Here is a 12,696-nt window from a genome sequence, read left to right as displayed (position 1 = left end):
GTGCTGCAACACCCCTCCCCCCAAACAAAATGGCATACTGGTAATGGACGGAAAGGGGAAGCGCTTAAATTGTACCAACAGCAGTCCTTCTCAATGACAAGAAACTAAAACATTTGATGAGATATAGTCTACCACATACAACAGTATAGATTGATATTTATGAGTCAAATTCAAAGAACTGATATCTATCCACCTTTACAATCTACAAATACACATACTGTACAAATTGTCACTCAAGTATAATTACAAAATGGATATTTCAAAGTACCACTAACACAAAAACACAATAGCCTATATGAGACATTAAAACTGAATGAATAAAAGGCTCTAGGAAAGACTGAGAAGTCCACTGGATTCGGAAGTGTGTTCATGTCCGTTTGCTTTCCCTCACCCTGTGTTCAAACATGTCCAGAGTGACATACGCAGTGAGAGGAGCTATGCTGCTATGCTGCTGTGTGTTCAACAGGCTCCTACTCTCCTCTGTGGTGCCCGACGTCGCTTCGCCTCCCCCCAGCCCCAACCTCACAGGGCATTCCCCTGGCGTCTGCAGCCTGTAGGGGTTGACGGGACAGCTCTCGGAGGCCTGGAGGTCTGATGGCTCTGATGATGAGTCCTCAGAGGTAGTTGACTCCAGCAGGTTGATTTCTCCGTCTTGTTGAGCCAGTAAAGGGAGGAGGGTTGGGGCCAGGCCCAGGTTACTGCTCTCCTCTCTGGGTTGGCTGTCACAGAAGGTCCTGCTACCGAAGCCAGAGCTCCATCTCTCTGTCTGGTCACAGACTGTCTCTTTGCCCATGTCCTGTATGTCCCTGTCTTCTGTAGAGGTTGACCCCATGATGTCGTCCGTTATGGTGTTCACCTCACAGGGGTAGATCATCTCACAGAAGGTCTCGAGTTCAGACGGGTTGTTAAAGGGTTGGATCTGTGGGGTGAGGACATATTTCCAAAAAGGAATGGTGAAGACAGTAGGGATGATGGAAACTGTAGCCTATTGAGCCAACATGAAGACCAACATTTTATTTATTTCACCAGGTATGTTGACTGAGAACATGGGGACTAGTTACAGGGGAGAGAGGAAGGGGGTTGAATGAGCCAATTGGAACATGAACAGTTTAATCCATAAGTAATAGTCATAAAGTGAAAGATTTGTGTTGAAATGTAACAAATGAAATGTATATCAAATCCCTTTTCTTCAGACGAGTGAAATGGAAGGACATGTTCAATACAGTATCCATTGTCTATACTATAGGATAGGGCTAAATGGAATGTGTTTTGTGTTTGGGGTTTTAGGCTGTGTTTCTGTATAGCGCTTTGTGACATCAGCTGATGTAAAAAGGGCTTTATAAATACATTTGATTGATTGATACAATATAAAAAGATTATCATGTCATTATCATGTTTACCTTATGACAATCCTGTGAAGACCAGAATTCCAGGGAGCTGAGACCGGGGTTGGGCACTATCTTCCCCTTAAATCGTTTCCACCTAGGGATCAGTTAACCAACGTCACATAGAACATCCAATCATCTGACTTGTCTGACATAATTGACTTGAAGTGAGTGATGGGCAGTGCACTAAATAGGGAGCCATTTGGAACACAACCATTTACATATACAGGGAAGAACATCTGCAGCTTTAAAAATGTTCTGAGATCTACGGCAGAACATACTGAATGACGCAGAAGAGTCCAGTGACTAGGACGATGATGACGCCGAAACCACCGAAGACACAGGACATTATGATGAAGGTCCTGCCTGATGGGACAGACACAGAGACGTTATGATGAAGGAATACAACAGCAAACACTGTTTTTGGACAATTGAGCAGGAGTGTATGCATGGGGCAAAATGCTTAGTTAGAATATGTCAGAAAACCACAGAATTAAAACCACTGGTACAGATGAGTGCACGCAAGATGGCCGCAGGTCCAGCCTGCACGGAAGATCGACTTGAATGTCCGTTCTAGTAACTGTAATTCTATGGTTAGAACATTTGCTACTATAACCCTGTGCTTCAAAGTGGATACATGGAATGAATATGTAGCACCATAAAGAGACTTTTAAAGTGTCAATCTGTGTTACCATGAGATACTATCAGATGTTGGGTGAAGCCTACAGACATGACCTTACCGTATCTGCTCGTTGTGAAGTGAATGACGCTGCTATTGGTTGCCCCAGTAACAGCTCTGGCCATAACATGGACACTGTATCTGGTGTCTGGTTGGAGAGGCTCCAGAGTCACTCCCTGTTTCCTGCTATTTACTGTCACATCTGAGAGGGGAGGAAAAACAACAGGAAATGACACTCGGTACAGTTGACATTTCGTTATAACAATGTTGAAACAATGTTTCAGGAGACTTACTCAGCTCTGGTTGTGTTTCAGTCTTGTAGAACACAGTGTAGTTGACGACATCACCGCTACATTGGCTCTGAGGCACAGCAGTCCAGTTGACCTGAGCACTTTTGTCTTGAACGTGTACATCGACAGAGGAGATATTCCCTGGAGCTGAGTCGATCAAGAAAATATGATTTAGTAACCCATTTATTTGGGACAGATACAATTAAAACATTTAAATCATTTTAATAAATAAGAATATGAAGATACATAGCCATTACCCCAAAGGACCAATAGAAAGAGAGGAAAATGTGAACGGTACCTCTTTGTACTGAGCAGATCTGAATGACCTTTTCGAGTCCTGTCTGGTCATCGTAGAGTGGAGTTACTGTGATGTTGTATAGTTTAAAAGGCTGCAGGCCTATGGGAGGGAGGGAGAAAATGAAAACATCCCAAAGTAGATTCCTCCAATTGTTTACTGGGATAACAGGAGGAGTGGTCTGGGATGTAAACACACAATATTACCAGTTGATTTCATAACGTTTACATACTGTTTTACCCACTTTATATGTGTATAATGTATTCTAGTCATGGCTCATCATATAAAAACAAAAATATTGATAGGTGTAATACCTAATTGTAGCTAGAATTACAAGCATTTCGCTGGGCCTGCGATAACATCTGCAATTCTGTGTACTCGACCAATAAAGATTGACTAGATTTTTGATCCATCTAAAAGCATTTTGTTTTTCTTTCACCACATCAACGACAAGCTCAATGGATCTTCCTCTAATGCACATTCTATGAGTCTATTCAAACCCATAGAGAAACCACAGCAAAACAATTAAAATAATTCCTAATGACCACAGTAGAAAATGAAACTCAAACCTCGAGTCATGTCAAGCACTCCAATGTCAATGTAAAGTTACATAAAGTAACATAATCAGGATCCAACTATACATCCACCCATCAACCCACCCATCCATCGACCCACCCGTCCATCGACCCGCCCGTCCATCGACCCGCCCGTCCATCGACCCGCCCGTCCATCGACCCGCCCGTCCATCGACCCGCCCGTCCATCGACCCGCCCGTCCATCGACCCGCCCGTCCATCGACCCACCCGTCCATCCGTTCTTTAGAATCCCAGCTCACCAGTCAATGTGATGTGAGTGTCTTGGCTCTGTAGCCAGGTGTATGTATCTCCATCGGTGGTCCAGTCTATGATGTAGCCATGGACAAGGTAGAGAGGAGGAACAACCCAGCTGACCTGGATGTCACCGTCATGGGCAGAGGCCTGGGCGCCCCTAACCTGGGGGAGACCTGACACACATAAACTCATATGAATGTGACACTGTAGTACACAGCGGCTTAAAACCACTTCTAAATAACACTGTAAATAACAAACGAGGACAGGTACTTTTTCTACAGGAAAACTGTGCCTTTCTTCAACTGTCCATAAGTATTTTAATGAAAGTAGAAGAAGTTTAGTAGTTTAAAATTGTTAGAGGCTTTTGTTGAAACATTGAGTTTAGTGTAGCAGTAGTGTCTGTATTATAAAGACTAGTGAGATAGTGTGATATACCTATCTATCTGGTAGTATAAATGGATCATGATAGATATGACTCATATCTGCTAGCTAATAGCTTTGCAATGAGTCACATGATATTAAATAGGATAACTGGCAAATCATATTGAATATGTGTCAAATATAGCAACTAACTTTGTCCCACGGCCGGTACATAGATTGACTGTTCAGAAAACGTGGTGTCGCCGCGATAGGCAGCGAGAGTGACTCTGTATGCCCGCTGGTCCACAGTGATGGAAGCCTTATCCACAACGGTGTCCAAATGTCTGTCAGGCATGTGCTTTTCATCAGCCATGTACGTCAGCCTGTATCCATCGATGGCCTTGCATGCAGGGGAGATGCTCTGTACAAAGTAGAAAAGAGGACATTAGAAAATATGTCACACCCAGTCAGAATCATCCCCATTTAGAAAAAAAAATGAATATTTTGAGTAAGGTTTGAGATTTACTCATATTTCTTAGTAGGGTTACAAAGTGTGTGTGGGGGGGGGTATTACTGGTACCATTCGAAGTTAATCAGTAAGCTACTAGGCTTTTGGTAAAGTTAAAGTATTTGATGGAATTTATCACATGTAGATAATAGGCAGAATCTACCGTAGACCCACAGCTGATTAGTGAATGTGCTGGAGGCAATACTTGAGAAACAGGAAAAAGTCTCTGCACGCTTCCTGTCAGATGCAAATGTATTTAATTGTAGCTGAGCTTCCAGTCAGTCGACCTTCATCAGGTTGACTGAAAGCTCAGCTTTAAAATACATTTGCATCTGATTGCATCTTTTTCCTGTTTCTCAAGGAATTTAGCACACGACATCTAGTGGCCTTTTTGGGTACTTCAGATTATCACAGCTGTCTGTAATGACCACTGGCACTTTGGTGAATACCATTGGTGTTTAATTTTTACATTTCTCTTACATTTAACCTTCATTTAACTAGGCAAGTCAGTTAAGAACAAATTCTGGCCAAACCCGGAAGACACTTGGCCAATTATGATTCAGCCTAGATTCTAACCAGGGACTGTAGTGACACCTCTTGCACTGAGATGCCTTAGACCACTGCACCACTTGGGAGCCCAAATATGAGGGTTTCAACATGAGATATCCTTTGTTTATACTATTTACACTGTTTATTGTAAATATGAATTTGTTCTTAATTAAACTTACCTAGTTAAATAAAGGTTAAATAAATAAAATACAAAAGTAGTATGTCTTTGTTGTTTTGGTGTTTTGGTGTCAAACTGGTGACAATTATGTAAAAAGTCAATTTGGAAGAGTTGCAGAGTTAATTGAAAATAATGCTAATGTTGATGAGATGCGTTTTTCATTAATTAGGCTATTTCCTCTAGAACCATATGGTCTATCCACTAGAAATCAATGCACAAGATATAAAAAATGTATACTATAGATGAATACATAATTTAAAGTATAAATTACCAAAGGTACCATACCTAGATTACCACAGATGATCTGTTAATTACCAAAGGTACCATACCTAGATTACCACAGATGATCTGTTAATTACCAAAGGTACCATACCTAGATTACCACAGATGATCTGTTAATTACCAAAGGTACCATACCTAGATTACCACAGATGATCTGTTAATTACCAAAGGTACCATACCTAGATTACCACAGATGATCTGTTAATTACCAAAGGTACCATACCTAGATTACCACAGATGATCTGTTAATTACCAAAGGTACCATACCTAGATTACCACAGATGATCTGTTAATTACCAAAGGTACCATACCTAGATTACCACAGATGATCTGTTAATTACCAAAGGTACCATACCTAGATTTGATCTGTTAATTACCAAAGGTACCATACCTAGATTACCACAGATGATCTGTTAATTACCAAAGGTACCATACCTAGATTACCACAGATGATCTGTTAATTACCAAAGGTACCATACCTAGATTACCACAGATGATCTGTTAATTACCAAAATTACAACAACAAAAAATCGTAAACTTTTTGTAAATTGCCGGTAGTTTTGCAACCCTAGTTTTGAGGCAGGAATCTTTTGGTAGAGTTATACATCTTTGAAAGGCTTTAGACCAAGGGTCTCCAACTGTGGTGCTGGGGAGATACTGGGCGAGGAGGTTGTAGTTTCAACCCACCACTAACACACCTGCTTCAAGGTTTCAAGGATATATTTATTTGTAGAATCAGATGTGTTGGTGGTGGGCTGGAACAACAGCCCGGGTACACTGTAGCTACCCAGGACCAGAGCTGGAGACCCTTGGTAGTGACTAACCAATACTGAACCAGAACAATGCCTATTTAAGCAATAAGGTCAGAGGGGCTGTGGTATATCACTAATATAACTAATTATGTTGGTAACCAGTTTATAATAGCAATAAGGCACCACTGGGGTTTGTGATATAGAGCCAATATACCACGACTAAGGGCTGTGTCCTAGCACTCCGCCTTGTGTCGTGCCTGTGAACAGCCCTTAGCCGTGGAATATTGGCCATATACCACACCCTCTCGTGCCTTATTGCTTAAATATACTACGGCTGACACCCGATCAGCATTTAGGGCTCGAACCACCCAGTTTATAATGTTGATTATGTAAAGTGCCATACATAAGCTTCCTACCTTCCACATCAGGTGCACTGTTCTAGTCCCAGTGTTGTCTGGTGCATCCATCTTCCTCCACAGGTCCAACTGCACTGTGCTCACTGTTGATATAGAAATAATAGAGTTTCGACAGAGTTTAGCCTAGTTATAATAAACACGTCATTTTGTGATGTACTGTCGGAGAATGTGTAGTAACATTCAATACTAAGACTGAAACGTAACATTCAATATTAAGACAAACTGAAAGCATACTGTGGCTGACTGATGTGTTCCAGAAAACGGTGATGGGTGATTAGTTCACAATGTTTCTCACCACAATCCATTTCACAAACCCTACGCCACCAACTAGACTCAGACCACAGCACTGTTTAAAATCCTTTCAAAATGCATCCTTCCTATTATTTCTCATTGAATGAGACAACTGGGTTGGTGAAATTGTTTCAGCCACATTGCTTATCTCTATCAAACCATGCCAGATTATAATGTGAGGAAGCTTACAGCAATTTTTTTTATTTTTTACATGATAACGTTTGATAAGGGTGCATGACAAACACACAGACAGTGCGTACTATTCAATCAAGGTCTAACGACTCATTCTTCAAGCACAGCAAAATATGTGCATTCAAATTCATGTCTACAACAACCTCAAAATGTTAACAGTGAAAAACAAAACAGACGACAGAGACATCAAAGCCTCTCAGAGTTGGAGAGCTGATCCTAGATCACATTTAGCCTTTTAGAGCATAATTAATAAGATTACATGGACAAGGGGGAGCTGATCCTAGATCAGTACTCTGAGACATACACCTATCATCTCAAACATGCCTTCTGAAAGGGTAGATTTTTAAAAAATTAAAAACTTCTCCTGAAAACCTGAATAGCGATTGTGATTTACTGGGGCTTTATGTTTTCTTACCGTTGAGAGAGGACAGTACTGTCACCTGCCTGCTCCATTCACTCCAGGGGGCCTTGTCTAAAGCACAGCGGACAGACACTGTATGGTTGGTGCATGACTCCACTTCAACAGAAGTGACAGAGGCTGTCTTGGCCACTGTGTTCATAGATGTATCCATTACATGCTGGACATTTACACAGGGAGAAGAAACAAAGATATGAGAGGCAAAAAAAACAAACAGTCATGTTAACTTCCGACTAGTCCGGGAAAATAGCACATTGCACTAAGCAACAAACAAATCACAGACAACGTAACATTGAATAAATGAGCGGTGTACCTTGGCATATTTGACTTGACAGTGTATGACCTGGTCAAGAAAGTCTGTGCCTCCTGGTCTTTCCCATTCAACCCTTAGATGAGCAGGGAGAGGAACCACCCGCACATTCTTTGGAGGGTCTATTTTCACTTGAAAAACAGGGTCAGTAATGTCAGATTAGGTGAGTAATGTCAGGTTAGGTGAGTAATGTCAGGTTAGGTGAGTAATGTCAGGTTAGGTGAGTAATGTCAGATTAGGTGAGTAATGTCAGGTTAGGTGAGTAATGTCAGGTTAGGTGAGTAATGTCAGGTTAGGTGAGTAATGTCAGGTTAGGTGAGTAATGTCAGATTAGGTGAGTAATGTCAGGTTAGGTGAGTAATGTCAGGTTAGGTGAGTAATGTCAGGTTAGGTGAGTAATGTCAGGTTAGGTGAGTAATGTCAGGTTAGGTGAGTAATGTCAGGTTAGGTGAGTAATGTCAGGTTGGGTGAGTCATGTCAGGTTGGGCGAGTCATGTCAGGTTGGGCGAGTAATGTCAGGTTAGGTGAGTAATGTCAGGTTAGGTGAGGTTAGGTGAGTAATGTCAGGTTAGGTGAGTAATGTCAGGTTAGGTGAGTAATGTCAGGTTGGGTGAGTAATGTCAGGTTGGGTGAGTAATGTCAGGTTAGGTGAGTAATGTCAGGTTGGATGATTAAAGTCAGACCTCAATTACACAAACAATACAATAGATAAACAAGAAACTGGTGTAAGGATATTGAGCTTTACGATGGACAATAATCCAATTGTCCACTGGTATGACTGGTCATTTAATTTGCTTTGAATGGTGTATACACACACAACTAACTTACAGTGCCAGTCAAAAGTTTGGACACACCCAGTCATTCCATATTTGTACTATTTTCTACATTGTAGAATAATAGTGAAGACATCAAAATTATGAAATAACACATATGGAATCATGTAATAACCAAAAAAGGTATCCAACAAATCAAAATAGATTTTAGATTCTTCAAAGTAGCCACCCTTTGCCTTGATGACAGCTTTGCACACTCTTAGCATTCTCTCAACCAGCTTCATGAGGTAGTCACCTTAAATGCATTTCAATGAACAGGTGTGCCTTTTAAAAGTTAAGTTGTGGAATTTCTTTCCTTCTTAACGCGTTTGAGCCAAGATATACAGAAAATAGCCCTATGTGGTAATAGACCAAGTCCATATAATGATAACAACCACTCAAATAAGCAAAGAGAAACAACAGTCCATCATTACTTTAAGACATGAAGGTCAGTGAATCTGGAAAGTTTCTGCAAATTGCAGTCATAAAAACCATCAAGCGCTATGATGAAACTAGCTCTCATGAGGACCACCACAGGAAAGGAAGATCCAGAGTTACCTCTGCTACAGAGGATAAGTTCATTGGAGTTACCAGCCTCAGAAATTGCAACCAAAAATAAATGCTTCACAGAGTTCAAGTAATAGACACATATAACATCATCTGTTCAGAGGCGACAGCGTGAATCAGGCCTTCATGGTCGAATTCCTGCAAAGAAACCACTACTAAAGGACACCATGAATCAGGCCTTCATGCTCGAATTGCTGCAAAGAAACCACTACTAAAGGACACCAATATGAAGAAGAGACTTATGGGGCCAAGAAACACAAGCAATCGACATTAGAGCGGTGGAAATCTGTCCTTTGGGCTGATGAGTCCAACTTTGAGATTTTTGGTCCAAACCTCCGTTTGTTTGTGAGATGCAGAGTAGGTGAACGGGTGATCTACGTATGTGTGGTTCCCACCATGAAGCATGGAAGAGGAGGTGTGATGGTGCTTTGCTGGTGACACAGTCTGTGATTTATTTAGAATTCAAGGCACACTTAACCAGCATGGCTACTACAGCATTCTGCAGCAATACGCCATCCCATCTGGTTTGCGCTTAGTGGGACTATCTCCAGGCTGTGTAAGGGCTATTTGACCAAGAAGGAGAGTGATGAGTGCTGCATCAGATGACCTGGCCTCCACAACCCACTGGTATGATGAGTTGGACCACAGATTGAAGGAAAAGCAGCAACTGCTCAGCATTTGTGGGAACTCCTTCAAGACTGTTGGAAAAGCATTCCAGGTGAAGCTGGTTAAGAGAATGCTAAGAGTATGCAAAGCTGTTATCAAGGCAAAGGGTGGCTTCTTTGAATAATTTAAAATGTATTTTGATTTATTTAATACTTTTTGGTTTACTACATGATTCCATGTGTTACTTCATAGTTTATTTCTTCACTATTATTCTGCAATGTAGAAAATAGTTTTAAAAAATAAGAAAAACCCTTGAATAAGTAGGTGTGTCCAAACTTTAGACTGGTACTGTATATAAAACATGCTCTGCTCCACAGAGTCAAAGCTGTGCATTCTGACTACATACTTGTATCCCAAGGATCCAATTCCAGTGTGTCCGAGATTGTCTCCCAAACTGTGCTTTCAGCTCGCACAGTGATGTAATTTAGCTTTGAAAGCATCGGCAGGCTCTTATTAAAAGTGCATGACATGCTTCCAGAACTACAATGATCACTCTCCCATGCATCTTGGCTATTTTCCCTACACAAAAAGAGACAAAACAGAAACGTTGGTTACGTCCCAAAAGGAAGACATTTGGTTACATACCCTGACAAAGACAGCTTGTCTGTCGATACGTTGGTTATTAAATTATTGCATCTCAGCTGCAGGGCTCTTTTTTACGTCCCAAATGGCACCTTATCCCCTACATAAGCGCACTCCTTTTGTGCATTATTCCATATGACAAGGGAATCTTGCAGTCTACGTTGCTATACTAAGAGGAAGCTAGGTTTCGAGTCAGAACTCACCATTTCCTATAAACGGTATATGTTATTTTCGATGTGGGTTTGATCTTGTGCTCCCAGCGACATGTAAAATCTTGTTGTGAGATATACGTGACACACGATATGTTTCTGGGTTTCCCTGTTGAAAAAATTAAAGGACATGATTTATTCTCTCGTAAAATTCATTCCCCAGATGCCATGATAACGTTGACGTATTGAAAGTAACGCACACCAACAATATAAGTAGGTACGTACAGTATGTTTGTATGATGGTACCACCCAAGACTTGCTGAGTTAAATGGCTGTGACATTGTACTATTGCTTTTGGAAGGGATAGATTGTAGATGGTCACCGCAGCAAAGGTGGTGTTGGTTTCATAGAGGCTTTCATCTATGCTCTTGTTGTTGATCGTCCAATAGATTTTGCCGTGGCTGTCTGAGATTGTCTTGTTGCATGTCTTCTTGAATTTAATCTTAATATTGGAGCCAAATTCAATGTATGGGTCTTTTGGGATAACTTCACATCTATGTCCATATTGTCCTGTTGATAACAAAATGTGAAACTTTGTAATAAACAAACCATGGCAAAGAACTTGAGAGATGACAGTGCGGAGATAACAGTACAAAAGCCTGCACTAAGACCAACATTCAGCACAGAAAAGTACATAGAGAATGAGCGATGACCGCCAACTTCTAACCACTCAATATGCATTTCAAACAAAGTCGTAATTTCGCTTCTATTCTGGTAAACAGCTGAGGGATGGGGCTGGAGATCTGTGACCATTCAAATGCAGACAGGGCTATGGATGTAGGGACTGACGATCTACAATATAACAATTACAGTATTGACCATGTTTTGATGCTACATAGTGTTTGATTACAATTGCATTGTTCACGAACATTGGAGTTAAACAACCATATGTTTGGGTTCTGATATGGTATAAGAATTTAACTAAGCTCATACACTGTACAAAACATTAGGAACATGTTCCTAATAATAAATTGCATCCCTTTGGCCCAGGACAACCTCAATTCGTCAGGGCATGGAATTTGTCAAAAGTGTGTCACAGGGATGCCGGCCCGTGTTGACTCCAATACGTCACACAGTTAAATTGGCTGGAGGTCCTTTGAGTGGTGGACCATTCTTGATACACACACTGCGTGCGTCTGGTTCAGACACAAAATAATGCTTACCCATTCATTCTCTGAATGTCGCACACACACAATCCATGTCTCAAGGCTTTAAAATCCTTCTTTAACCCATCTCCTTCCCTGCATCGATATTAATTTAAATGGCATTAACAGGTGTCGTCAATTTTGGGTTTATAGCCTTCACCTGGTCAGTCTATCACGGAAGAGGATGTTCCGTTATTTTTCCCCCCCGTATTTTCAATAATCAATGAAAGTCAAAAATGTCAGATTGTCCCTTTAATACATTACTATCACATAGGAACTCACCTTCAGAAATTACTGGGAGCAGAAGAAAGATTGACAGGACTAGAGGCGTTGCCATCCTTCTCAGACGCTTGGCAGATAAGAATGGCATGTCATGTCTTTCAAGCAATAAAATTCCCTCTCCAGTAAGTGGCGAAACAATATCACTACAGCTAAACTGAGTCGTATTTATAAGCAACGGGTTTAATAGCACAAACGGTTATTAATGCCGCACCTACAACTAGGAAACATCATGACGTCTCATCTAGCAAAAGGTCAGTTGGTTGACTTCAGATTTATTTTCCATTCGGAGTGCGTTTATTCGGAGTTCAGTTGTTTAAAAAGCACCGAAGTCAGATTTCCGAGTGGCCTAATTGTTTTAAACCGCGGCTACTGGTTAAGTTTGAAACGTTAAATTCGGTACTCCATTATAAACATATACTCAGATGTCCTGTGGGAAGTTAGGGGTTGTGAATTGAAGGCACGACGACCAAGAAAAAGGACTGGATGGGTGTGTTGGCCATTGCACAATGGCAAGTTTAACAGGAAATGAGGAAACAGGATGAATGCCTGGGGACCGAATTTAAGCGCTCAGCTAGATTTTACAAGTGAAACATAACGCAAAGGTTTAATCGCCAATAGCGGAAACAGAATAAAAAGCCAGACAAATTATCCAAGACATTCATTATTTTGAATAAAATGGGACTTCAACCATATTTCAA

The 12,696-nt window shown here is 41.0% G+C and overlaps 1 protein-coding gene across 2 annotated transcripts; it reads right to left on the bottom strand.

Annotated features, from left to right (window-relative positions):
* Positions 1 to 139: 139 nt before the first annotated feature.
* On the bottom strand, positions 140 to 12,322 carry LOC112220136 (interleukin-31 receptor subunit alpha). 2 transcript variants are annotated; one of them, XM_024381796.2, is made up of 15 exons: positions 11,999 to 12,322; positions 10,797 to 11,081; positions 10,566 to 10,680; positions 10,127 to 10,299; positions 7,739 to 7,866; positions 7,423 to 7,585; positions 6,525 to 6,607; positions 4,053 to 4,260; positions 3,485 to 3,652; positions 2,653 to 2,751; positions 2,358 to 2,501; positions 2,126 to 2,266; positions 1,667 to 1,751; positions 1,401 to 1,482; positions 140 to 919 (listed from the first exon to the last, which is right to left on the bottom strand). In XM_024381796.2, the coding sequence occupies exons 1-15, from the start codon at positions 12,084 to 12,086 to the stop codon at positions 368 to 370; spliced, it is 2,514 nt and encodes an 837-aa protein (XP_024237564.2). In that variant the 5' UTR covers positions 12,087 to 12,322; the 3' UTR covers positions 140 to 367. The 2 variants fall into 2 exon arrangements, with proteins under 2 accessions (XP_024237564.2, XP_024237565.2); XM_024381797.2 differs by lacking the exon at positions 10,797 to 11,081.
* Between the last annotated feature and the right edge of the window lie 374 nt (positions 12,323 to 12,696).

This window comes from Oncorhynchus tshawytscha, linkage group LG20, assembly GCF_018296145.1.
Source record: "Oncorhynchus tshawytscha isolate Ot180627B linkage group LG20, Otsh_v2.0, whole genome shotgun sequence".
Taxonomy (NCBI): domain Eukaryota; kingdom Metazoa; phylum Chordata; class Actinopteri; order Salmoniformes; family Salmonidae; genus Oncorhynchus; species Oncorhynchus tshawytscha.
The sequence above is the reverse complement of the archived record's forward strand: the minus strand, read 5'-3'. Positions and strand labels throughout refer to the sequence as shown.